The sequence below is a fragment of the Castanea sativa genome, chromosome 12 (assembly GCF_040712315.1).
Source record: "Castanea sativa cultivar Marrone di Chiusa Pesio chromosome 12, ASM4071231v1".
Taxonomy (NCBI): Eukaryota; Viridiplantae; Streptophyta; class Magnoliopsida; order Fagales; family Fagaceae; genus Castanea; species Castanea sativa.
The window spans coordinates 38,389,618-38,416,670 of record NC_134024.1 but is presented as its reverse complement, the minus strand read 5'-3'; the positions used below and the strand labels follow the sequence as shown (position 1 = coordinate 38,416,670).

At 33.6% G+C, this 27,053-nt stretch overlaps 4 protein-coding genes across 4 annotated transcripts; 3 read left to right on the top strand and 1 right to left on the bottom strand.

The window, feature by feature from the left end:
• Positions 1–3,437: 3,437 nt before the first annotated feature.
• On the top strand, positions 3,438–6,047 carry LOC142619254 (subtilisin-like protease SBT1.2). Its single transcript, XM_075792317.1, has one exon. It carries the CDS (start codon positions 3,577–3,579, stop codon positions 5,890–5,892), a length of 2,316 nt encoding a protein of 771 aa, XP_075648432.1. The 5' UTR covers positions 3,438–3,576; the 3' UTR covers positions 5,893–6,047.
• Positions 6,048–6,504: 457 nt separating this feature from the next.
• Positions 6,505–9,425, bottom strand: LOC142618303 (photosystem II reaction center PSB28 protein, chloroplastic). The gene is made up of 2 exons (XM_075791210.1): positions 9,256–9,425; positions 6,505–7,122 (listed from the first exon to the last, which is right to left on the bottom strand). The coding sequence occupies exons 1-2, from the start codon at positions 9,326–9,328 to the stop codon at positions 6,656–6,658; spliced, it is 540 nt and encodes a 179-aa protein (XP_075647325.1). The 5' UTR covers positions 9,329–9,425; the 3' UTR covers positions 6,505–6,655.
• A 1,521-nt stretch (positions 9,426–10,946) lies between these two features.
• On the top strand, positions 10,947–11,615 carry LOC142620637 (uncharacterized). The gene has a single exon (XM_075793977.1). It carries the CDS (start codon positions 10,947–10,949, stop codon positions 11,613–11,615), a length of 669 nt encoding a protein of 222 aa, XP_075650092.1.
• Positions 11,616–12,893: 1,278 nt separating this feature from the next.
• On the top strand, positions 12,894–15,362 carry LOC142620636 (uncharacterized). The gene is made up of 2 exons (XM_075793975.1): positions 12,894–13,869; positions 15,115–15,362. Exons 1-2 carry the CDS (start codon positions 12,894–12,896, stop codon positions 15,360–15,362), a joined length of 1,224 nt encoding a protein of 407 aa, XP_075650090.1.
• The last annotated feature ends 11,691 nt before the right edge of the window (positions 15,363–27,053 follow it).

Below are 27,053 nucleotides of genomic sequence, written 5' to 3'. Positions count from 1 at the left end.
ACTTATTGAGAACTCTTCCAGTACCTTTGCTCTCTGTGTTGGACGTATTGGCATGACTTCGTCTTCATCCGTCGTGAGCGTCATATTCTGTATCCGTTCAAGGAACTCAGCTTCCATGATGGTGTTTGTAACCTTGGGTGTAAGAAAATAGGTAAGAAGGGCCCACTCTAAAGTGAGAAAGAAATTCCTCTCATGCAGGAGAAGAAAAGATATTTTGTGTCGGTAAATAGAAGTGTAAGAAAACAGGTAAGAAGGGCCCACTCTAAAGTGAGAAAGAAACTCCTCTCATGCAGGAGAAGAAAAAAATGGGTTTGCGTTGTTAATGATGCTTTGTTACTAATGTTTTGAATTGTTCTAATATCACTCACACAGACACAATCAAAATATTGCAAAATGGGCTGGGCATCATTTAAGATAAATTTCATAGCTACAAAATTCTTTTGTCTTGTTTTTTTTTTTTTTTTTTTTTTTTTTTTGGTTCTAGTTTAGTGACAAAATTATCAAGACCATAAACATTATAGAAAAGAAAGAAAAACCAAAATAGTGTTTATTTGAAGCAATTTACAACGTTACTTTTAGCACAGACCATATTTATTGTGTATTGCTGCAATTTACAATATGAGCACATGAAAAATAGTTTGTTGCTTCTGCATTAACTGTTGCCTATAGCAAAACACTCAACTATTTTATCAAACAATTTCCGTTCATATAACTAAAAGACAATTGCGTCCAAACCAAAATTATAAAGTAAAATTAAAGAGATCAAAGTAATAAAGCAAATATTTAAGAGACTGACAGAGAAATGGTTGTTTTTTAGAGATTATTTACCCTCCTTTTAGTGGAAGAATTACCTTACGATTCAATTCGGGATCTAAAACACAGCTTCGAGAAGAAGATATAACAGTTGAAGCAAAATTGGCATCAATGGAGCTAGAAAGGGTCGAGGTATCAAATGAGATTTGGGTTATTATTCAAAGAACTATTACATTGATTTATTTTCCTCAGTGTCCAGCAAGCTCTAAGGGCTATATACATTTTTTTTTTTTGAGAAATATATATATATATATATATATATATATATATATATATATATATATATTGATTTAAAAAGAAATATATTAGTGCGCATCAAATTTAAAGGGGAACTAAAGAGTTAAGAAAGAGAAAGAGGTGAATTGGATTTGACTAAAGCAATAAGTAATGTGCATCTTTTCAATTTCTAAAAGGATGTTGGAATTTATTTTTCAAGTGAAGGTGATTTGGAAGGTCAAATAAAATACTAGATCTAATAGAGCTCAAATAAAGTGTCACATGGTAGGACCTCGTGCTCTTCCACATGAGGTCTCTACTTTTATATATACTAATATTGATATTGATATAGATGAGGCAAGTGTTTTATCTTCTGTCATTTGGCGCATTCTGTGACTATTTGTAGCCAAAAAACAAAAAAACAAAGAAAAAAACAACCCATCAAAAAAAAAAAAAAAAACAAATGAAGAGAAAATTCATTGCCTTAGCGACCAACTTTAAAGATCAGTAGATCACACTAGATTGGGTCAAACCAGTCTATCAGATGCCATCGACCACCATATAAGAGGTTTAACTAATCTTATCTTCACCTTCACCACAACAAAATGATAAAAGAAAAGCTAGATGCGGTTGACCAAATCAAGTTATCAACCTTCTCAAATGTACCTGTCTTGCATAAAATATAAAATAAATAACTAAATATATGAACTTTTAAAAATAAAATATAACATATTTTTGAGGGAAAAAAAAAATAGGTGCCATTGATCATATGAAGTTATCAACCTGCTTAGGTATACCTGTCACTTGTTAATTTACCTACAAAGATAACTAAATATGTAAACATTTAAGATAAAATATAACATAATAACATGTTAGATAAAGGAAAATAAGTTAATAATTAATACTAGCCTATTGAGTGCATGTTCAAAGGCCTTTTTTAAAACAAAAAAAATTTATGTGGTACTCTTTTTTCAATAGGAAAATTTCAAAGTGTCCCGATTCAGGGTTGATACAGTTATCCAAGGAAAGAATTGCTTTCTAGTATACCCAAAAAAGAAAATTAATTAAAACCCTTAGATGCCCTCATTTTGGGGGATTGAGATCAGGTGCAATACCTAATGATGCAATTCCTATGAATGGTTGAGATTGATAGTTACAAAAAGTAACTTTCAATTTCAATCATTGATTAAAAAAGTTAAGAAAAAAAGTGAAGAGAAGTAAAAAGTAAATTTTTATTTTTTTGTGATAGATGGTAGGATGAATTGCAATGGATCCTAATCCCATTTTGAGATAATACAATTAAAATAGGTCATTTCATGTTGACACGAATAAATATCCGTTTATAATTGTGTCAATTGCAGGTCAACATGCAACACGTTTCTCATCGTGTCAATTGTGGGTTGACCCAATTTTGGCTCAAACCTATTAAAGTTAAACCCTAACCCTCTAAAACATGAGTCGTGTTCAAGGGTTGTATCAAACATTACCACCCCTAACATTTTGAGGTAAAACTTAGGTACAATTCCTTAAATGCAATACATTAAGTTCCCTAATAAAATTCAAACCAAAGTCTACATTACATTTAATTTTTCTTGGAGAATAAAAAATTGGGTTTGCTTCATTAGTCAACACACCATGTGTTATAATTTTGTTAGGAACTTAATATATTGTACATAAGGAACTGTATCTAAGTTTAGTCCCACATTTTGATTTCTTATTAGAGACAAAGAGCACTTAGAGGTAAAAAAAAATACAAATTTTACCACATAAAGCTTATAAACAGATATGACAATGAGTACAACTGATAGGCTTCAACTATCTAATAAATAAATGTTGTTATTATTATTAGTTTTATTATTATTATTTTGGAGTAATCAATAACACATCAGTTTGTAAGTTCTCTACAGTAAAATTTGTAATACTTCTAAGCTCTAGCAGATTGCAGGGGAGCTCGAGAATTGAGGTTATTAAGGTGTTCAGTAAACGGTGGGAAGTGAAGACTAAACTAAAGGCAAGCAGTGCCGCACGAGGAAAGGGAAGTACAGAAGCAAACTAAGAGCGTGTGTATAAATGCACTCACTCAGAACCATGCATTTATTGAATGACAACCATTATACAATATTCTCTCTTTCTTAGTACACTTAATCAGGAAAAAGAAAACCCATCTGAAAAAAAGTCCAAAAGCAACCAACAAAGATTCACAGAATTTGAATCTAACGGATTTATACTATATTAAATCTAACCAAAACATCTCGTGAAGCTTCTTAGAGCAAGAGCAAGAAGTTCTATCAGTTTTAGCGCCCCCAATGAACCACACAGAGAGCCTCACTGTCTGTCTCTTAACAAAGGATCCTCGTGATGGAGAGCTCTTAAGTTTCACGAGTTTCATATTTCACACTCAGAACTCAGAAATGCCTCCCAAACCCAAACCCAGTTTTGAATTCTCTCCTTCTTCTTCTTCTTCTCCTTCAAATACCTCACAATTCTTCCACAGAATCCTTCATCAAACTCCAACCACCTTTGTCTTTGTCTTACTTATCTCTTACTATGGAATTCATAACCGTAACTCAGCTATTCTTCTCCACCCTTTTTGTCAGCCTAGTTTGCCTCAATGCTAACACTCTCCAAACCTACATAGTTCACCTCCACCCGCATGGTATGACCAGCTCTTTGTTCACTTCCAAGCTTCACTGGCATCTCTCATTTCTTGAACAAACTGTTGCTTCTCAAGAAGACCCTTCACTTCGCCTTCTCTATTCGTACAGTACAGCCATGGAGGGTTTTGCAGCTCAGCTATCTGAGGCCGAGGTCAAGTCCCTGAAAAATTTGCCTGATGTTATAGCAATAAGACCTGACCGGCGGCTCCAGATTCACACTACCTATTCTTACAAATTCTTAGGCCTAAACCCCGCAAGAGGAGGTGCTTGGTCTAAGTCCGGATTTGGTCGTGGAACAATAATTGGGGTCCTTGACACTGGAGTTTGGCCTGAGAGTCCAAGCTTTGTTGATCATGGAATGCCTCCAGTTCCCAAGAAATGGAGAGGCATTTGTCAAGAAGGGCAAAGCTTCAGTTCCTCAAATTGTAATCGGAAACTCATTGGTGCAAGGTTCTTTACTGAGGGTCACCGAGTGGCTTCCATGTCATCAGCACCAAATATTGTTCAGGAATATGTGTCCCCAAGGGATTCCCATGGGCATGGAACTCACACATCATCAACAGCTGGGGGAACTTCAGTTCCAATGGCAAGTGTGTTTGGTAATGGAGCTGGTGTGGCTCGAGGAATGGCTCCCGGTGCTCACATTGCCATGTACAAAGTTTGCTGGTACAATGGCTGCTATAGCTCTGATATAATGGCTGCAATGGATGCTGCAATTCGCGATGGAGTTGACATCCTCTCCCTCTCTCTAGGTGGCTTCCCACTGCCAATTTATGAGGATAGTATTGCAATTGGCAGTTTTCGAGCAATGGAGCATGGAATATCAGTTATATGTGCAGCAGGAAACACCGGTCCAATTCAAAGCTCAGTTTCCAATGAAGCTCCTTGGATTTCTACCATTGGTGCAAGCACGCTTGACCGGAGATTTCCAGCTATAGTTCGAATGGGTAATGGACAAACCCTCTATGGGGAATCCATGTACCCTGGGAACCATTTCATGACAACTGGAAGAGAGCTTGAACTGGTTTATGTGACCGGTGGGGACAGGGGAAGTGAGTTTTGCTTCAAAGGGTCTCTCCCAAAAGACAAAGTTCACGGTAAATTGGTAATTTGTGACCGAGGTGCCAATGGAAGAGCAGAGAAAGGACAAGCTGTGAAGGAAGCTGGTGGTGCTGCAATGATATTGGCAAATACAGCAATAAACCTGGAGGAGGATTCAGTTGATGTCCATGTTCTGCCTGCAACATCAGTCGGTTTTGATGAATCAGTTCGCTTGAAGGCATACATAAACTCTACAATGAAGCCTATGGCTCGGATAGAATTTGAGGGAACTGAGATAGGCAAATCCAGAGGTCCAGCAGTAGCTCAGTTTTCATCAAGAGGGCCAAGTTTTACTAACCCTTCAATCCTCAAACCAGATGTGATTGCTCCTGGGGTCAACATTATTGCTGCTTGGCCTCAAAACTTAGGTCCTACTGGCATTCCAGAGGATTCTAGAAGAGTGAATTTCACCGTCATGTCTGGGACTTCAATGGCTTGTCCCCATGTCAGTGGAATTGCTGCTCTTATCCACTCAGTTCACCCCAAATGGACCCCTGCTGCCATTAAATCAGCACTAATGACAACTGCTGATATAACTGACCATTCAGGAAAACCAATCATGGATGGGGACATACCAGCCGGAGTTTTTGCTACCGGAGCTGGACATGTGAACCCTGGAAAGGCCATTGATCCAGGGTTAATCTATGATATCAGGCCAGATGAGTATGTCACTCATCTATGCACACTTGGATACACAACAACAGAAATATTCTCCATCACTCACAGGAATGTCAGCTGCCATGAAGTTTTGCTGAAGAACAGAGGTTTTAGCCTTAATTACCCCTCAATTTCTGTAACCTTTAAGCATGGAATGAGAATTAAGATGATCCAAAGGCGACTAACTAACGTGGGAAGTTCTAATTCCATTTACTCATTGGAAGTGACAGCACCTGAGGGTGTCAAAGTGAGGGTTAAACCTCATCGGCTTATTTTCAAACATATAAACCAAAGTCTGAGTTATAAAGTATGGTTTATATCACGGAAGAGCACGGGAACAGAGATGACTAGGTTTGCACAGGGGGATTTGACATGGGTGCACCATAATAACAGTTTTTATAGGGTTAGGAGCCCCATTTCAGTCACATGGAAGGGTAAGCAGTACTAATAGATTACAATAGCTATGATCATTTAGGTTGAATAACATATTGTTATTACTCTCAACCATAGAGACTAGCTGTTGGAATTGTATTCTGAGTTGGAGTAGAAGTTTTCACAACAATATCTAAAATGCCTTTTTGTCATCCCAAAAAGGAAAGATGAATTAATTATATAAACTTCTAGTCTTCTGAAAATCTACAGATCGTTTGGAACTTAAATGTTTTCACTTTAATTATGTCTCTTTATTCTGATTATTGTCCTCTCTCCTAGTTAAGCAAAGAGGCAGATATAAACTTGCAGAAATCTGCAAAATTAAATTGTATTTATTCCTATCATCTTTGTTTTCCATCACATACACACACACAAAAACAATAATAATAAATATAAATATAAAAGATGACAATATATATAAATATAAGCTGACATATTGAGCATCAGGGATGCATTTGGAAGGTATAAGATGATTGTCAATAAATTTTTTGATTCAGTTGCTTAATCTGCAGCACATTAAACAAACTACACAGGGTTTACAACTACCATTTCATTGACATAAGGCTATAACAGATTACTTAAATTTGAAACATGAGCTATATCCAACCCATGTAAAAGAAATAATAAATGAATTAAACATTGCCAAATTCATTGAATGAGAAGGAGCATGTGGTATGTTCATATTCACATGAACCAAGTCTTCCAAAGTTTCACTTGACTAAATTACAAAAATCCAACATGACAGATGAAAGAGCAAAACAAGAGAGACAAATATTGACTCATTTTTTTATGAATTGCAAGCCATTCGCATCGGAGTATCTCTCCATGAATCTCATGAATCTGTCCCAATCTCGAGGAGTCCGCATCACATACTTAGCTTCAATTCCTGCAGGCTTTCCGTTGACAAATTTGGCATTTACATCAACTGACTGAAGAACCCCTTCCTCATCAATCATGTAAAAACCAGTGATATCACCAACTTCACCAGATGAATCAAAAACTGAGGGCTGATCAAACTTGAAGATAGCCATACCATTTGTGCCATCTCTAGACTTGGTTAGCCTCACATCTGGTACTGTCTGTTCATCAGTTCCTTGGATGAACTGAATTGTTGGTTTGACCATCATTATAATGGATCCATGGGAGTTCTGTCTTAGCGGAGCTACCCTCAGACGAGGCAAGTGAAGAGGTAGGCCATTGAATAATGACTTTGCACTTCTATGGACAGCAGCCCAAGATACTATGCCTAAAAATAGAACAAATATGTATGGAATTTATCATTCATGGATAGCCATCTCTATTATTTCATATATGCAAGCATTTTAATGACATCTCTGAACCTCTCAATTGAAACATTTTCATAACCTACTCAGCATTTGTGCCCAAAGAGTGATCTGGCAAAGAGATATTACCATAATTCTCATTGTTAAACATGAAATTTGGGTGTAAATGATGCTCCCCAGTAAGGCTGATCAACCATATTACCATGACACAATCAATTACATATATTGAAAACGTTTGATAGAAGGGTCCTAAATCCCCTTTGAAACTTTTATGTCCTAGCCCTAGCTTCGTTCCTTGGATTGTGTCCTTACCATAAGAGAGGTCCATTCTTCTTTTGCATGTAATGGTTATTTTAATGTCAAGTTCATTACAAAGTATATTTACATAGATACCTCAACATATAGAGCCAGACATTTATGTGATGTGTGCATTCCATGTATGCTATGACAAATACAAAACACCAAAAATCTTAAGAACATATATTACCGTGAAATTTGCAAGCCTGTTAAATGCAAAAATCTTCCAAATGAAATGATATTTCATTTTTTTTCAATTTGTCTTGGAAAGAAGGGAGAGTATGAGAACTAAATTCCAACTGTTTGGCATTGCAAAATGCTACCATTAATTTTGGAGAACGCATATTGTCCTTTCTACATTTCATTTGGAAGATTTGTCTTGGAAAGAAGGGAGAGTATGAGAACTAAATTCCAACTGTTCGGCATTGCAAAACCATTAATTTTGGAGAACGAATATTGTCCTTTCTACTCCTCTTTAATATAATTTCCATCCTCTCCGCCACACCCCCCCCCCCCCTCCCCACCAAAAATGGGTAAAATTACATTCCCCTCATTTGAGTTTATTGAAATGACACTTCCCTCAAACATTCATACAAATGACAACCCCCGTTCCCCTTTTGTGGTTTTCATAAATGCAACAAATAAGTCCATGCCCTTTCAAATTGTGGTTTCAAATGTTCCATTTAATATGTATATATATTCTTACCAAATTATGTCATTTTAAAAAAAAAAATCCTTACCAAAATTATGCACAAAACAACACTCCCTTTCTTGAGGTTTGTGGATGAATAACATCCCCTCTATTAAGTATGTATAAATTAATAGGTTTTTTTATTAAAAAAAATAGAGAATATTCTAGTAATGAAAAAATAATTGTTTCATTTATATAAACCTCAAGGGAGAGAGTGTCATTCCATGAAAAGTTTGGGGGGGGAGGGGGGGGGAGTGTCGTTTCAATAAACCGTAAGGGAGGTCGGTATAATCACCCAAAAAAAGGAGAAAGAAAGTACCATCTTATTTTCAAATTGTACTAGAAATCTAGCATCATAAATTCATTTGGATATTTTCCCATTTGAAATTTCATGTTACTCCCTTTGTCTAATGTAGTTTCAGGAATCCAGAACTCTCTACCAAGCCTATGAGAAAAATTTTGTCAAAGAAAGAAGTCTTATGTAGGAATAGTGGAAGTCCTTACTTCCTCTCACAGAAGGAGAAGAATGAGAGGGAGAGAACAACTACAATTATATATCCCACGTCATATCCAGCTTTATTCTTGTTCCTTCTTCCTGATTTGGTCTTTAGAAATGGTAACTTTTTTTAACAGAAACAGAATTCACTAATCTACCAATCTAAAATGTTCCAGAAATTCACAATTTCACAATAATAATTGAGTGCCATACTCAAGTTGATGTTCAACCATCTTCCTATTTACCAATAACCAGTAACATTTCTTAACAAACAGTTTTCAAAATCATAAGGACCCACCCCATGCTACATAAACCATTAATTTTCCATATTGCCTTCTTCTACAATTATATACTACCAAATTCTTGAACAATTTCAAGTAAACCCATGTACCCATTTCACATATAAATATCCTTTCACCTATGGCTCCCACCATCCCTCCAAAAAAGAGAGAAACTAGCATAAAATTGCAAACTGTTTAGTAGAGGAGTAACATACAATCCAGCATTGATAAAACCCACTTGCTGAAAAGTGAAAATCACTTACTTTTTAGCTGACATGAACTAGCAAGAAAGAAAATGACAAATTTCTGAAGAGAGAAAGAAGAGGAGTACCTGAGGAAGAGCGTGGCTGCTGCAAATGGTGTGAGACTGGAGAGGCCAAAGCAAGAGAATGCAGGGTTGCCATTGTGAGAGAGAGAGAGGGAGAGAGAGAGAGAGAGAGAAGTTATAAAAAAGAGAGTTGGTGTGGCTTGTAGGGAGTGTGGTGTGTAAAAAAGACAGCCATTCATTTGGAAACATTCTTAGCTTTGCAAAATGGATTGGTCAGAGAGAGAGAGAGAGAGAGAGACTCTTGAGTTTCTTTCTCGTGTGCACCATGCAGAGTCTGGCAATTCACTACAACAGGACACGTGGCACCTGTTATGGGTTGGCCCAACCCTATGAAAGTGCTGCTGACTCCCACCAATTTGACATGATTAATTTTGCCACCTTATTTTACTATTCAACTTATTTTTATTACTATTTATGAGTCTTACTGCATTTTTTAGTACTATCCATAGATCTTACTATACTATTTCAGTTAACTTTTACCTTTATCTATAGTACTTGCAAAAAATTTTCAGTTTTAGCAAAATAAACGAATCTCAAACAGACTCTAAATATTGTCGGACACTTGTTGCTTTACTGTTACTAACTTTCTATTATAAAACTAGTTTAAAATGTTAGTATTACTACTTTCGTGTATATTCTAGTAATAAGTATTATTGTTTTTTTCAAAAAAAAACTTTCTATTAGCTAAACTCTTTTGGATATTTGTCGCCGCAAGTTTCTTTAAGGTTTTATCTTCTCTTCTTTTCTCGTGTGTGTTAAAAATATATAGTATTCTAAAAAAAATAAAAACTTTCAATTAGCTACAACAAGAACATTCACCTCAACTATTGCAAAAATTTATATTTATTCAAATATGGGAATCACTTTTTTATTTTATTTTTATACTCACTTTTCAAAACACTCAACATTAAATTATTTATTTTATATTATATTTTATTAAAATATTAATTTTTCTTGATTTTTTAAGTGTCTTTTTCTTCACGCACAACAACCATCAATTACTTTCTTCATTTATTCTCATGTATGGGGGAAAAAAAAACTAAGTGCAAATGAATAATGTTGGCATAAATTTACATAATTTTACAAAATTTTGTGTGGTGGTAATTTTTGAGCTTGATTGGCTAAAATGGATTAAAGCAGACATTAATTGGATCGTTATACAATGAGTTTTACTACTTTTTAGGAGAAAAAAAAATTAATATTTTTGACAGTTTTTTCAATTTCTAATAAAGAATTTTCTAAATTAGATGATTATTAAGCGGAACCTTAAACAATAACTAATAAGAGTGCTCAAAGACTAGCACAGCAAATTCACAACATTTTTTAAATTGTTGAGATGATTTAGTTTACATGGATTCACATTTAATTTATAAGAATTTGCTGATTTATTTTATATGAATGTTAGTCCTCAAAGGCAGGCTATTAATGGCGTGGCAATTTATTCTTGATCATAACTAAAAATCAGTCAATGAGTAACAACTAGGTTGCGTTTGCATCAATTCATTGGTTTCGCTGTATCACGAGTGGAGACTTACATTCTAAACTTCTGATACTGTAGAATTGTCGTTCCCTTCGTGTGAGGTAGAGTGTGTCCCTTCAGTAACACAGTTACTTGGAGGCTTGTGGGGATTCTTTATTTGGGGAATTGGGAAACACTGAGTGAGGTGGGGCATCCAAACTCTAGGCCGAGAATCATGGAAACACTAGTTAAGAAATGGGGTAATATGTCTTTGGATGATAGAGAAGGTGGTGAGGTGCAATTGAATGAGAATGAGTACTCGAAGAAAGTCACAATTGCAGAAAAATTCTTGACCAAGCGAGCCCTGAATACAGAAGCTGTAATACGGACCTTTAATCCAACCTGGCGGCCAAAGAATGGATTTAAGGTGCGTAATGTGGGAAACCACATCATCTTATTCATTTTTGATAATGAGGAGGAGGTGGAGAAAATTATGGAAGGGGAACCGTGGAGTTTCAACAAGCACTTGGTAATGATTAAACGGTATGACTATAGCATCCCAGTTAAGGATTTAGTCTTTGAACATGTATCTCTTTGGGTGCAAGTCCATGACATCCCAATTAAATATTTGAGTCGAGAAATTGCTGAGAAACTTTGCGAAGCAGCGGGGGAAGTCAATAAGGAGCCAAACTTAGTGGAGGTAGACCGTGGCAGTGTCATGAGGATTAGAGTAAGGGTAGACACAACCCTTCCGCTCTGTAGGGGGAGAATCTTCACACTTAAAAATGGGTCAAAGGGATGGGTATCTTTTAAATATGCCTGCCAAATGTATTCTACTGGTGTGGCCGGTTGGATCACTTTGACAGAGATTGTGATCGCTGGATACAAAGTAGTAGTACTCTAACTCAAAAGGATCAACAATATGGTCCTTGGTTATGAGCATCCACTTTACCCGCATACAAAAATTTGTTGGTAGTAGTACCGAGATATTACGAAGCAAGGAAGAAGGAAATTGGCACTAGAAGAGAACAGAGGGGGAAAACCAACAGCTTGGATTAGAGAAGCTCCGACACGGCAGCGTGGAGGGTGCTCAAGGAGGTGGTCCGATGGATGACAAGTTAAGTGAAGTAAATGTCCCAATAATGGAGGAAGATGTTATGAAAGTTACACAACCAAGGGCTACAATGGGTGAAAATTCAGAATTAATACAGTTGGAAAAGGAAGCCGAGAATCAGGGGGATTATTTTGAGAAGAAAATAAATGAGATTGATTCGGACTTAAAGAAATTTGAATTGAAGAAGGACTTAAATAATGGATTTGTATTCAATGAGGAAACCGTTGTCAATCTGGAGGGTGAAACCGATAATTGTGGGGATATGCCAAATTTATTCCAATGCGGATTGGATGCATGTGAGCAACTTAATGAGAAAACTAACCATGTGACAGGGGCTACAGAAAACCCTAGTGACCAAGTGAATCACGTGCCAGGTAACACACATATGGTAGCGGCAAACATTAGTTCTACGTGGAAAAGGATTGTGAGAAAGGAAACAAGTATCACCCGTATAGTTACTCCTTAGAAAACTTTGTAGCGCTCAGGTGCTGAACTCATTGATCCCGAGTTACCTAGGAAGAAAAAACAAGTTTCTCAGGATGGTCAAGAAACAACAATTGAATTGGTGAAGGCTGAAAATCAGTCTCGCCAGGAGCCATGAATATCTTATGCTGGAATTGTCGTGGGCTTGGAAACCCACAGACAAATCAGGAGCTTGGAGATTTGATCCGCACACAAGATCCCTTAGTTGTGTTCGTAACCAAAACATGGCTTGACAAAGTTAGGCTAGAGGAAATTAAGGTTTGGTATAAATTTGAAGGTTTGATCGAAGTTTCGAGAGCAAGTAAAGGAGGCAGGGTGGCTATCTTTTGGAAAGAGGAGTGTGATTTTTCCATTGATACATACTCCTCCAACCATATGGATGCTTTAGTGAATAAAGGAAAGGAGGAGGAATGAATATTTATCGGCTTTTATGGAGAGCTAGACACAAGGAATTGACATAAATCTTGGGAAAAGCTGAGAAGATTAAAAAGTAAGTTCACTCTCCCGTGGTTGTGTGCGGGGGATTTTAACGAAATTGTGAAGGCAGATGAAAAATTGGGAGGAAGGTTCAAACCAAGGAGCCAAATGGAAGCTTTTCAGGATGTGCTTGATGAATATGAGTTTAAAGATTTGGGTTTTGTGGGAGGGAAATACACTTGGTATAGGGGGATAGGAGGGGGTAACACAATATGGGAAAGATTAGATTGTGCAGTCGCCACCACTGATTGGATAGATATGTTCCCTGCAACAAAGGTTGTACATTTAGAATGTGGGTCTTCAGATCATAAGCCCTTAATTATTCGGCTGAAAGGAATTCAAATTAAACAGCAAAAATCATGGAGGTTTGAGCAAATGTGGCTTAAGGATACAAGATGTAGTGAAGTTGTTGATCTGGCATGGAGAAGAAACTTTTCAGGCAACCCGATTAATCAAGTGGAAGGTAAACTAAAGGAATGTCAAGTAAAATTAAAGCAGTGGAGCCATGTTTCTTTTGGGAGTATTAACCGTTCCTTGAAGGAAAAGAAACAACAACAACGGCAAGTGGAACATAGGGCTATTAGGGGTGGAACAATGGAAGCAGTACATCGGTTAAAATGGGAGATAAATGGTCTGTTGATCAAGGAGGAAAAGATGTGGAAACAAAGGTCAAGGGCGTTGTGGCCAAAAGAGGGGGACCAAAACACAAAAAAATTTCACAATCGGGCATCCCACAAGTACAAGAGGAACAGGATTGAGGAGTTGAAAAATGAAACAAGGGGAGTATGCACCAATGAAGAGGAGATCGCCATCATATTGATTGATTACTATCAACAACTATTCACATCAGCCTCACCATCACACGTGGAGGAAGTTCTAAGGGCAATACCCTTTATTATCACCGAGGAACAAAATGCCATGCTAGCTGCTGAATTTGTCAAGGCCAAGGTTGATGAAGCACTAAAGCAGATGGAACCGTTAAAGGCACCAGGACCCGATGGATTACCCCCATTGTTTTACCAAAAATCCTGGCCTTCAATTGGAGAGGATGTCTTAAGTGCAATCCTAAACTGCCTAAACTCAGGTTTTATCCCTCCCTCCATTAATTGCACTTTTATTACTTTAATCCCCAAAGTAAAAAGCCCTACTGTAGTTCTAGAATTTCGCCCTATATCTCTTTGTAATGTCATATACAAACTAGCATCTAAGGTTGTGGCTAATAGGCTCAAAAAAGTCATACCAAATTTGATTTCTGAGTCACAAAGTGCATTTCAATCAAATAAGGTTATTTCAGATAATATTTTGGTAGCCTTTGAATTATTACATCATATGAAGACACAAAAATCAAAGAAAGCAGATTTCATGACCCTAAATCTAGACATAAGCAAAGCATATGATAGAGTGGAGTGGCGATTTTTGACTGAAATTATGAAAAAAATGGGTTTTTGTGATACTTGGTTGACACTAATCCATGAATGCATCAACACGGTGTCTTACTCAATATTAGTTAATGGGGAACCCAAAGGCGAAATCTCTCCTAGTAGGGGAATCTGTTAGGGGAACCCATTGTCACCATATCTTTTCTTATTGTGCTCGAAGGGGTTGAATAGAATGATCCAATAGACTGCAAGAGATAATCTTATTCGGGGTTTTTCCTTATGTAAAAATGGCCCAAAGATTACTCACCTATTTTTTGCAGATGATAGTTTATTATTTTGTCAAGCAAGGATGGAAGATTTGCAAGCCATCCAACACATCCTATCATTATATGAGGGGGCGTCTGGTCAACAAATAAACCGTGAGAAGACAACTCTCTTCTTTAGCAAAGCAATGCCCGAGGAAAAGAAGAGAGAGATACAAAATTTCCTAGGAGTTCTGGAAATCAAGGAGTATGAAAAATACCTTGGTTTGCCGACTGTTGTTGGAAAAAATAAAAAGGCGAGTCTCAATTATCTCAAGTAAAGGGTGTGGGAGAAGCTTTAAGGTTGGAAAGAAAAACTCTTATATCAAACGGGGAGAGAGATTTTTCTCAAGGCGGTGGTATAAGCTATCCCTACATTCTCAATGAGTTGCTTTAAATTGCCGGTGGGTTTGTGCAAGGAAATTAAAATACAAATCATAAAATTTTGGTGGGGCGAACGTGGTGGCCAAAGAAAAATCCATTGGAAGAGTTGGAAAGTACTATGTAAATTGAAAGCGGGGGGAGGAATGGGGTTCAAGGATTTGATTAGATTCAATGAGGCCATGCTAGCCAAACAAATATGGAGACTACAAACAGATAAAAATTCCTTGCTGTTTAAAGTGTTCAGCACAAAATATTTCCCTACAGGTTCGGTGTTTGAAGCAAAAAGCAAGAAGGGATCTTTTGCGTGGCAAAGAATACTTAAAGCAAGGCATGTCATTGAAAAAGGGATGTTACGGAGAGTTGGTGATGGGTCACGGATTCAAGTATTCAATGATAATTCTATTCCTGGGTGTTTTCCAGCCAAGGCAGTACCACTCACGCAAGATTATAAAGATGACTCTACTGTTTGTTCACTCATTGATCAACAACAAAGGATTGGAATGGGCAAATGATTGATCAGAAAATTGCTCCTTATATGGCTCAAAGAATCAAGGCCATCCCATTATGCAGAACGGTACAAGAGGACTGTATTGTATGGCCACAGAGTCGAGATGGAAATTATTCAGTAAAGATTGGTTATCAGCTATTAGGTGAGTTGGAAAATAAGGAGGCTGCTAAAGGGTCCAGTAATGCAGATCTGAGGACTTTTTGGAAAGGAATTTGGAGTTTGCGGATTCCTAACAAAATAAAGCACTTCTACTAGCGAGCTTGCACTGACTCACTCCCAACTTTGGCGAATTTATACTGGCGTAAAGTTTTAAGCTCTCCATTGTGCAGCAACTGTGGGAGAGCAAGTGAAACTGCCTTCCACGCTCTCTGGGATTGTGACAAAGTGCTGTGCTATTGGGGTCACAGGCTTAACAAACTACGAAGCCAATACTATTAGGATGTGCCTTAAATTCTATTGTATGATGCTATGTATGACATTATGTATCACTTAATGTTATAATTAATAAAGTTGTCTTATTATAATCTAAAATAATAGTAACATGAATATTGGATATTATCATATAGTCCATGAGATGCATAGTATGTGATTTATGTGAAAAGCCACATAAGACATAAATCATAAGTTTTTTATAAACTCAGAATTATAATTTGTAGTCGGTGATAAAATTGGGCATTTCATTTGCGAAGACTATAACATATCAACTACGATGATTTGTCTTGATCATGGAAATGGAGACTTCTAGTTGGTATGTTGATATGTTTTAAGAGTTAAGACATATTGAACTGAACCACTATAAAATTCATTATTCTCCTAACGACTGTCAAATGAATAATAAATTTCACGACTTCTATTTACATAAACTCTTAATCCTGAAAGGATAATGGACATGATAATGAAATGTAAGTTGCTTTAGTATATCAGGAGTGAGATCTAAAGACACAATCAAAACCTTAGTATGTTGGGCAGCCATATTTAGTGTTGATAAAACATATATCCTCAAGATGGAATTCATAGTCTCTTAACGGAGATACAAAATATTCCTTGGAGATACAAAATATTCTCTTGAGATAAGTTTAATGGGTTCGGTTATTCAAAGCGTTAGGCCTAACCACTTCAATAAGGAGTTACTAAAGTATATATTTATGAAATTTGATTTCATAAATATATGAGGAATAACATAGAGGATTAAACCGGGTACTCAAGAATTAAGTTGTAGTAATTTACAAAATGGCAGTCTACATTCATGACTTTGTATTACTACGAATATTTTATGAAGGGTTTGCATGTATAATAAAGTCTTGGGATATAATTTATAAATAAGGCCTAGAGTGCAACTATATTTATATAGTGGTATTAAATATAGTTAATGGTAATTTTGGACTTGTCAAAAGTTGACAGAAAAGCCCAAAGCCCATTGGAGCTAGTGTCTTATTGGTCCATTTTGGTCTTACTTCAAGCCACACACTAAAGCCTAATTGGAAAGGCCCAAAAGGCTAGCCGAATTAGATAATTAGTTAGATACAAAGGAAGAAACATACAAAATTTTTGTATGGGAGCGTGACATCATTGTAAAATGGTGTATATGTGAGTGTGAGACACTCTCTTATTCTCCTTTTTTAAAACTGATTGAGAGACCACACTTCTTGGGCGTAAAGTGGAATTGGAGTGAAGATTAAAAGTGTTCTCGAGTAGTACTGATCATTTGTTTTGAATTTCACCGCACCAAAGTACGCTATCTTGTTCTTGAATTCTGAAATTTGCATAGTACATGTTATCAATTGCGAATGAAGTAGATCCGTTAACTTTCCGCTGCGTATGTTTTGTATGCAATACAATCATGTATTTAACCATCAAATACCGAGGTTCGGCGTCCTTTGCGGATTTGGTATTTTTTGTGCTGTTCACGGTCTTAGCGTGGTCGATATGGGGTAGACGCAATAAAGGTCACTTCAATGAGCCAAACTTTCCACCTGAGAAGACTCTTGAAGCGGCAGAAGCTTTGCTAGTAGAAGTCCAAGAGAAACCAAAATGCAGACCCGACAAGAAAAAGGCTCAGATTCAACGTTGGTCAACACCAGCAACATGCACTTACAAGGTGAACTATGATGGAGAATACTTCACAGATGAAGAAAAAGCAGGAATTGGAGTCGTGGTAAGGAATGAATTGGGTCAAGTCATGGGCTCACTAGTAGAAAAAATAGACATGCTGCCAACAGTGGAAGGGCTTGAGGCGATGGTAGCAAGGAGAGCAATGTTATTCATGGAGGAGTTGGGCTTGAGACAAGCTATATTTGAAGGAGACTTAGAGTTTGTTGTAAAAGCGTTAGTGGGTGACTATCTAGACCAGTCTAATATTGGTCATATTGTAAAAGATTGAAAGTCTTTAATGGGTTTGTTTCAAACTTGTTCTTTCTCTCATGTTAGGCGGCAGAGCAATGGAGTAGCTCATGCTTTAGTTAGGAGAGCTAGAAAGTCTTTCTCTTTAACAGTATGAATGAAATCTGTTCCACCAGATATTACCTATCTAGTTTATGTTGATGTAACACCGTAATTTTCCACAAAGCAATAAAGTGGTTCCATATTTCTTCTAAAAAAAAAGTTGCATTTCCCTCTAGCTTTATGACTTGGAATTTCTCATATACCAATGTAAGTTTTGAATTTCAGACTCGGTGTACTCTGAATTTATGCATATATTTATACAAAATATTATGGCTAAATTATACTGATCAGAATCAGGCACGGCTCTACGTATATCTCAGAGGTGGTCACAGACTTTTGACTTGCCAAAAATATAAATATATATATACATATATTAAATTAATTTATTTTGATCACCCTAACAAAAATATTGACCATCCTGATTTGAGAACTACAAGAATTTCAATTTTATAAAAATAAAAATAATACTACTTTCACCACATTCTTACAATAATTTCGTAACAAAATTTATGTGATAAGCAGAAATTAGTTACTAATTCTAATTTAGGTCCAATATTAATATCATTTTTAAACCATTAATAAGAAATTGTTGTACAAGATTTGTTTTAAAAATGTAGGAGATATAGCATTACTTCAAAAATAATTTTGTCCTCTCATGGAAAAATATTATAGTTATGAGTTCTCCTTGATAGTACCGGCAATTATGCTCTTTTTGGCTTTGCAGTTGTAATAATTTTGCTTTCCTTAACCACTCAACTCACAATTGTAGCAAACATCATCTGGTTTTCTTTCTATTCTCTAGTTTCATTTCTCTTACTTTATTACTCTCATATCAGCATTCTCAATTCCCACTTTATCTCTTATCAATCTTTTTTTTTTTCTCTCTCTCTTTGTTAGTAGAAAAAATTTGGTTACATTTCATGTATTTTCGTGTTTTTTTTTATGATATTGATATATTCAAGTTATTTATTTATTAAATTTTGTATAATTTAAGTTTTTTAGTAACCACCCTAAAAATAATTCCTGAAACTACCACTAATCTGAATCATCTGCTCTCTTTGGCTTTGCAATGGTAATAATTTTGTTTTCCTTAGCAACTCAGCTCATAGTTGTAGCAAACATCATCTAGTTTTCTTTCTATTCTCTATTATCATTTCAATTCTCTTACTTTATTACTCTCATATCAACATTCTCAATTCTCACTTTATCTCTTATTTATCTTTTTTTCTCTCTCTTTGTTAGTAGAAAAAAAAAATTAGTTACACTTCATGTATTTTCATGTTTTTTATGATATTGATATATTCAAGTTATTTCTTTATGAAATTTTGTATAATTTAAGTTTTTTTAGTAACTACCCTAAAAATAATCCCTGAAATCACCACTAATCTAAATCATCTGATCTCCCAAATAATCATACACACCAAAAAAAAAAGACATTCAACAGATATAATATGTGCTTAATAATTTTTTTTTTTTAATATATAATCTCCCAAAATTTGTTTGAGAGACCTATAGGGGCATTTTAAAACGCCATTATAGAGCCCCCAAACACGGCTATAGATATACCTTTAGTAGCGTTTTTAGAAAACGCCACTATAGAGCACCTATAGTGGTTTTTTTTTTTTTTTTTTTTTTTTTTTTTTTTTTTTTTTTTTTTTTTTGTGAACACCACTAAAAAAACACTGCTATAGGCAACTTTTTTTGTAGTGTCCACTTCCAACAAGGCCCCCAAATTATTGGGCAAATAAAAATTCAACCCAATTGAAACCCAAAATTATCTCACTAAAAAAGAATTGTTATGAGTGTGTTGATTATGTAGATAAGTTTTTCTTAGAAGGATTAAGTGAATAAGCTATTATCAATTATAAAAGAAATGTCAATAGAACCTACATACAAAAACTTATTTAGTAATTTTGCATCTCAAAAGGCAAAAAAATTATTATTTTTAAACGCATATATAATATAAAAAGTTAAATAAAATTTATTTAATTTATATTAAATATTAAAAAAATCTCACTTAAAATTATTGCTTTAAGCCTGAAATTATATTCGGATGGACCTCATAACATTCATGTGCAATAGCGACTAGTATGTGTACATAAGATAATTTCAAAACAATACATATGTATTAATCGATTTCAAAATATTTCTTCGATTTACCAAACTGAAATGACTTTTGATATAATATTGAAAACTTTAGTTATATATAACCTAAAAGTTTAAAAGAATGGCCAAAAATAAATAAATATTAAAACACTAAATCCCTTGTCCTTTTGTTTATAGAGAAATGAGTCTCAACTCTCAACCTATGTCTAATAGTGTTTGAGAAAGGATCTAGACATACAACAAAATGTTACAATATTTTTACACCAATTTTTATTTTTAGTTATGGTGGATCTCTGCTCACTCTTGGTATGATGATCACTCTACAAGTACAGGTTGTTATAAGATAGGAGGTACAAGCTGGAGTTCAAGTTTATAAAAAGGAGTTTCCCACACATACATTTGGATTAAGGCTAAAGTGAGATTTTGATCTCAAGATTAATATATATATATATATATATATATATATATATATATATATATATATATAAAAGTTATGGTGAGTCTCAATCTAATATTTTCTTCTTCTTTTTTAATTTTATTTTGACCTATGAGGGACTAATATTAAAACAATTTGTTGTGTCCTTCTAACAACTCATTATGAAACATAGATCAATCAACTAATTATAAGATGTCTCATAAAAAAAAAATAATAATAATAATAATAATAATTATAAGATGGCCGTAAACTTGAGGAGACCATAGAATAGCATGCTGGAGGCAAACCTAAACCTGGTTCAACCTTATAGTTTTTTATCTTTATTAAGGGTTGACTTTATTTTTTAGAAGAAATTAAGGGTTGACCTATGTCACAATTAAGTTAAATAAGTGTAATCATAATCAAGCAAGATTTCAATTTTTTTGATTACGTACATATTTCGTGTAAAGTATATCTTGCTAGACAATGTAAAACCATGCAATAATGAGGTGTCAATATTTTCTTTTTTCTTTTAAGAATCAAGGTGTTAATATTCACTCTAATTGTTAGACTATGTTTTGTCTCACAAAGTAATCGTTATTTCCCTATAATTGTGGTACTCCTCTGACTTAATTTTGGAAATATACATAGCAAGAATTAGGGTGAATAAAATCTAAGATTTTGTATTAATAATGCAATTATTATGGCAGATATCTGAGAATAAAGATCAGTAATTTGAAAATTAGGTTGATCTCCTTCTCTTTTTTATATATACCAAGCCCGTGGAAAACTCCATCATTATTTGTGCGTACGTTACATCTTCAGAAAGAGCTCTGAGAAGCCATTAAAATTAGGTACGTTTTTCTTTTATTATACTCTTCTTCTGTACGTATTAGTAAAACCTATATGTAATTCATTGTTTTTTGTCATTAATTGAAAGTTTCACTTTGTGTTTGTTTTACTACAATTAGGTCTCCCTCTAAATTGGTAGAAACCGTTATATTTTCTCCTTCTAAAAGAGTTGATTTTTTTTTTCCGGTTTTATGTTAAATAATTTGTTGAGTTCTTAGGCTTATGTATGCCAGAATAAGACTTTTATTTTACTATATATAATAAAACTGTGGCATGAAAAGAGTCTGGAAGGATTTTTGTGGTGTGGAAAGAGTGAGAGTGAGAGAGAGAGAAAACTAGCTTTGAGAGAAAACTAGCTTGGATTTTGATTTGGTTTTGGTTTTTATTTTTAATGTTATCTGTATTCTCAAAAAATATTGTCTAAACTAAGTTGAACTTGGACTTTTTTCTTAAATGAGAAAGATGTACCACTCAACCATAAAACTATGTTTGATTTTTCTTGAATAAAATTTTATGCTAAGTTTTTTAAGTTCAAATTTGTAATTTATGACTATTGAAGTAAAATCAGCAAAAACCACCTATCCAGATTTGGACTAAAACAAAAACACAGAGAAAATCAAACAAAATAAATTGCCCGGCTGCTAATCTGAATTGAATGCTTTAAGCCAATTATATAAGTTTTATTCTTTCACTTGAATTTATAATTTTAAACTATTAATGCTTTAACTTGATCATTTTTAACTCTTTTAATGTCCAAAATTAAGACCCGTACTAAATTCTATATACACTAATCTTTGTTTGTTAGTTCAGAAAATGGGACGTGGAAAACTACCAATGGAACTCATTAAGAGTGAGAAATCTCGTAACATGACTTTTCAAAAGAGAAAGAAGGGTCTAATGAAGAAGGCTTATGAGTTCTCCACCCTTTGCGGCGTTCAAACTTGTATGATTATATATGGTCCTAAACTTCAAGAACGGCCAATGGAGCTTGAGACTTGGCCCCAAAATCGTGACGAAGTTGTCGAAAGGATCAAAAGGTACAATGAAAATGTAGTGCATAAACGTCCTAGGGGAAGCAATACTTTGTCCGATTTTTTCATAGAGAGGAACAAGAAGGTTGAAATTGAGATTTTAAGACTACGCAAGAACATTTTCAAGGCCAAGTACCCAACATGTGATGACCGCATTGAAACATTGCCTGAGGATCAACTAGCTGTTGTTCTTGATGTCTTGGATGCAAAGTTTGAAGCTGTGACAAGGGCGATGAAGATGTTGCAAGGAAAGCACCTTATGATTGAGAAATCATCAACATCAGGGAATATGTTAGGTGGTCATGTTCCTCATCACCCTGAATTAATGAGAAACCATTATGATAGTCTGCAAATGCAAGCTTTACAGTGTCAAGACTCTTCAATAAAGCCACTTGATATTCAGTTTCCAACTCAGTTCCAAAGTCCCCAAGGATCTCAAATGGTGCCATTTAATACAAGTCATTATGGTGATCATATGGACAATTCTTTTATGAATCTTTTGTATGCAGCTGATTGGACTCAGTTCAATACAGTTTCTTCTAATAATATTGTTCCATATGCTCCACTGAATGATACGTCTAACTACAATATCATGCCTGGGATGTTGGAGAACACAGTCTTGAACAATCCTAGTGCCTCCATGAATTACTATGACCTAACCAAACGATTCAGTATTCCACAACATGTGCCATATCCGATGCTGCCAAGTATTTCATCTCAAACACCTAGCTTTCAAGTGAATGAGTTATATGATATCAGCCAGTTTGATATGAAGAACAAGAATGCCATGATGTAGATTTGCTAATCTCGAAGGTTAGGACTCTAGACTAGTTAGTTTAACTTTGGCTTTTATGTACTTTGCTGTTAACCTTGGTTCTTATTTTAGTTCCTTGTTAAGGATTTGAATTTATCCTTGGTTTTTTCTTTTTTTGGAATTCTGAGGCTTGTCTCAAAAATTTATGACTCCATAATCCTATTGGATCTTCTACCTTTTATATATTATAGTTGTATGATTGAATGTTAATTATTTATTCTAGTTGTGTGATCACTTAAAACATATTCCAGGTACAATAACCTTCTTTTTTATTTGTTGGTTTGGATATGATAAAAGTAAGAAGCAAAATTCATATATAAAATGGCTATTATATGATGGGAAACTATAATGTTGATTTATGGTAACAGAGGCAGTGATAACTGAAAAGTAATTTGCTTGTTAGCTTCTTTCTTTTCTTTTCTTTTTTCCTTTTCAATTTCTGCTCTATACACCAAAAAAAGTATACTTTTCTTTCTTTATATGAAGTTCTTTATATATATATAAACAGTTCTATAAAAGTAAAACCATTGCTATAGGTTAGGTGGCCAATGGGAATTTTTCTTTTGGAACCAGTGACACCACTTTTGAACTGCAAATTAACATGCATGGATTCTTATTCTTAGTGCTAAGTAAAACCTAGTTTCATCTACCAATCTTCCAATCAACAGTCCATAAATTTTGTGTTATATAGAAACTTTTCCTACACCAAATTAATTTCACAACTATTTCCTATATAAACCAGTCCAATTCTTGACCTTAGGTCTCCACAACCTTTCCTTAGGCGTACACCATGTTACTAACATGCACACATTTCAGCTGGAACTCTGTTTTTGGACAGAGTTTTCCTAGAAAGAAATTTTACTCTAATTTATTATGTGGCAACTTAATCGTGTATCCACATATAATTTTAATTACATAAAATATTTTAACATTTATATAACGTATTTAAATAATTTAATGAATTACGGGATTTTATACAAGATTTTACGAAATGTCTTGTCTTAGAAAAAAAAAAAAAAAAAAAAACTTGATCGGTAAATGTTTGAATGAGAAGTGAGGTTGAACTCTTAATAGTAATGGAAAACGAAAGAACAAAATTGGGACATCTTCGGACTTTAATCATGAACCCATATCTTGAAAGTAACCATGTCCTAGCAAATCTATGTAAGTGTGTAACTGGTGGCATAATTTTTCCACATTTCACTACCCCATACTATATTTGTTCATTGACGTATACAATTTTGTTGAGAAGGAAGAAGTATGTGATCTTGTTGCTAAAATTTTCTTATGGCTAAACCATAAGCAATAACTAAATTATATTTTAAAATTATAAAAAATAACTAAAATATAATAAAAATATGTTATTAATGAAGTTTAAAACCAAAAATATTTTAGAAAAACCTCAAACACATAAATTTTATATATTTTTTAATAAATATTTATATCGTTGATTTGATTCAATAACAGAGCGTAATATAAAAATATTATATACAAATTTAACATAATCATATATAGAGGCATGCATAATTGTAGATCATATATATATATATACACATATATATATTGGTTCTTAAGGCCTTATGAAATTTATGAGATCTTGAATTTGAAATCTTTTGTCAATATCTTAGGGCCACCCTCAACGAATTTTTTCCTATAATAACTTGAACTATATATTTCCTTTTCTCAAAAAAAAAATATCAATCTCACAAAAAAAAATTATGTTGAATATATATATTTTAATAATCACAAAAGTGTCTTAGTTTGTTGGATGCCTAAAAGTAATGCAATTATATATGCTTCTCACTCTCTAGCTAGATGGTCTTTAGATAGTAATTTTTTTGGTTCCTAGCTTTAATGTCAATAGCCCCCTTGTTTTGTTTATACTGTGAGGGGTGAGACAGGCCGGTCTCTGTAGTTTGGTTTCTCTTAGCTTATTAATAAAATTTTATGATCATCAAAAAATAAATAAATAATTGTACTTGAATAGGTAGTACGTAATACGTAGCGGTTGAATGGTTTGAATAGTGACAACATAAAATACTAGTTAAGAGAGATTTTTTCATGCGCGCAGCAACCAGTGAATGAATAAAGTGAATATGATTCTGTAATTTTGAAGTGATTGACTAATGGAGAAGGTAAGTGGGGCAGTAATTCTGAAAGTGTATTAGAACAAAAATAGTAATTTTTATTAAATAAAAACTGTTGCAATAAAATAATTAAATATATTATATGATTTGGTTGCAAGTTGTAATAATTTATTTTTTGAGAAGCAAGTTGTAATATTAAAATAAAACTTAAATTTTATATTTACGAAATATTTTGCTTAAATAATTATATTATTTTTAAAAAAAAATTAAGAGAGGGGTTATTTTTTATGATTTTTTATTTTTATAATTGTTACGTATATATGGAAATTTTATATATTTGTAAGGGTTTTACTAATGAATGCCCTTAGGCTTAGGGCATCAATTAATAAACCATTTTAAAAAACCTTTTATGGGAAAATAAAAAGATATCTAACTTTTTTTACGGTTTTTTTAATTTTTCATAAAAAGCTCTCTAAAATAAATTACTGTGGCGTTACTAATGCTTTAGGAGTTCAAATGGACCCTCTAACTTGATTAAAAAAAATTATATGTATAAAATATTATTTTAATTTACCTTTAAAAATATTTTTGGCATATCTTGATTTAAATCTTGCACACTTTGACATTTAGTTCAGCCTAAAACTAAACAACACAAATCAGTCCATCCTAAAACCAACCAATAATGTAAAATCTCTTTTCTCTATCTGACTATCGGTATACTAAATAGTGAGTGTTTGTAAGTTGTAAGTATATCTCTTTTTATTATAAATTTATATACTATTTGTATGAGTGCATTTTTTATACTAATTGTGTGCGTTATTTATTATTTATTTTTGTTATAATGTTATTTGTGTAAATGTGTGTATTTATAGTATACATATAATATAACTTTATATAATTCAATAATTAGGAAATATAAATGGTTTGTTACATGTGTGTGTATTGTTATAATGTTATGATAACATTTTATTATAAAGTTAGTGATTAAAAAAATATATTAAAGTTAATGATTTTTAAAACATTTGATTGGATAAGTAGACACATAGTGTATTATTTATATACGTATGAATGAGTGTGGCTCTTTGATGTATTCAATTTTGTTGAGTAAGAAGAAGTATGTGATCTTGTTGCTAAATTTTGCTTATGGCTAAACCATAAGCAATAACTAAAATATATTTTATAATTATAAAAAATAACTAAAAGATAATAAAAATATGTTATTAATGAAAATTAAAACCAAAAATATTTTAGAAAAACCTCAAACACATAAATTACTTTTTTTTTTTAATAAATATTTATATCGTTGATTTGATTCAATAACATAGCGTAATATAAAAATATTATATACAAATTTAACATAATTATATATAGAGGCATGCACAGTTGTAGAGCATATATATATATATATATATATATATATATATATATACATTGGTTCTTAAGGCTTATGAAATTTATGAAATCCTGAGTTTGAAATCTTTTTTCAACATCTTAGGGCCACCCTCAACGAATTTTTTCTTGTAATAACCTGAACTATATATATTTTCTTTTCTCAAAAAAAAAATCAATCACACAAAAAAAAATTATGTTGAATATATATATATATATATATATATATATATATATATATATATATATATATTTTTGGTTAATAGGAAATACAAAGAGCAGACTATCTCACACTTAGGGGTGTGCATGGGTCAAGTTGAGAGAATTTTTTGACCCAACCCACTATGGTGGGTCAAAAAAAATTCGATCCAACCCAACCAACCCACATGGGTCGGGTTGAACCCATGGGTTGGACTTTTTTTTTATTATCATTATTAAATTGAACCCATATTTTTTTATTAATTACATAATATATTTAAATATATATTAAAAGAAGTAATAGGATTTTATATTATATATATTTGTAGAAATTGATGAAATATATTTATTAAATATATAT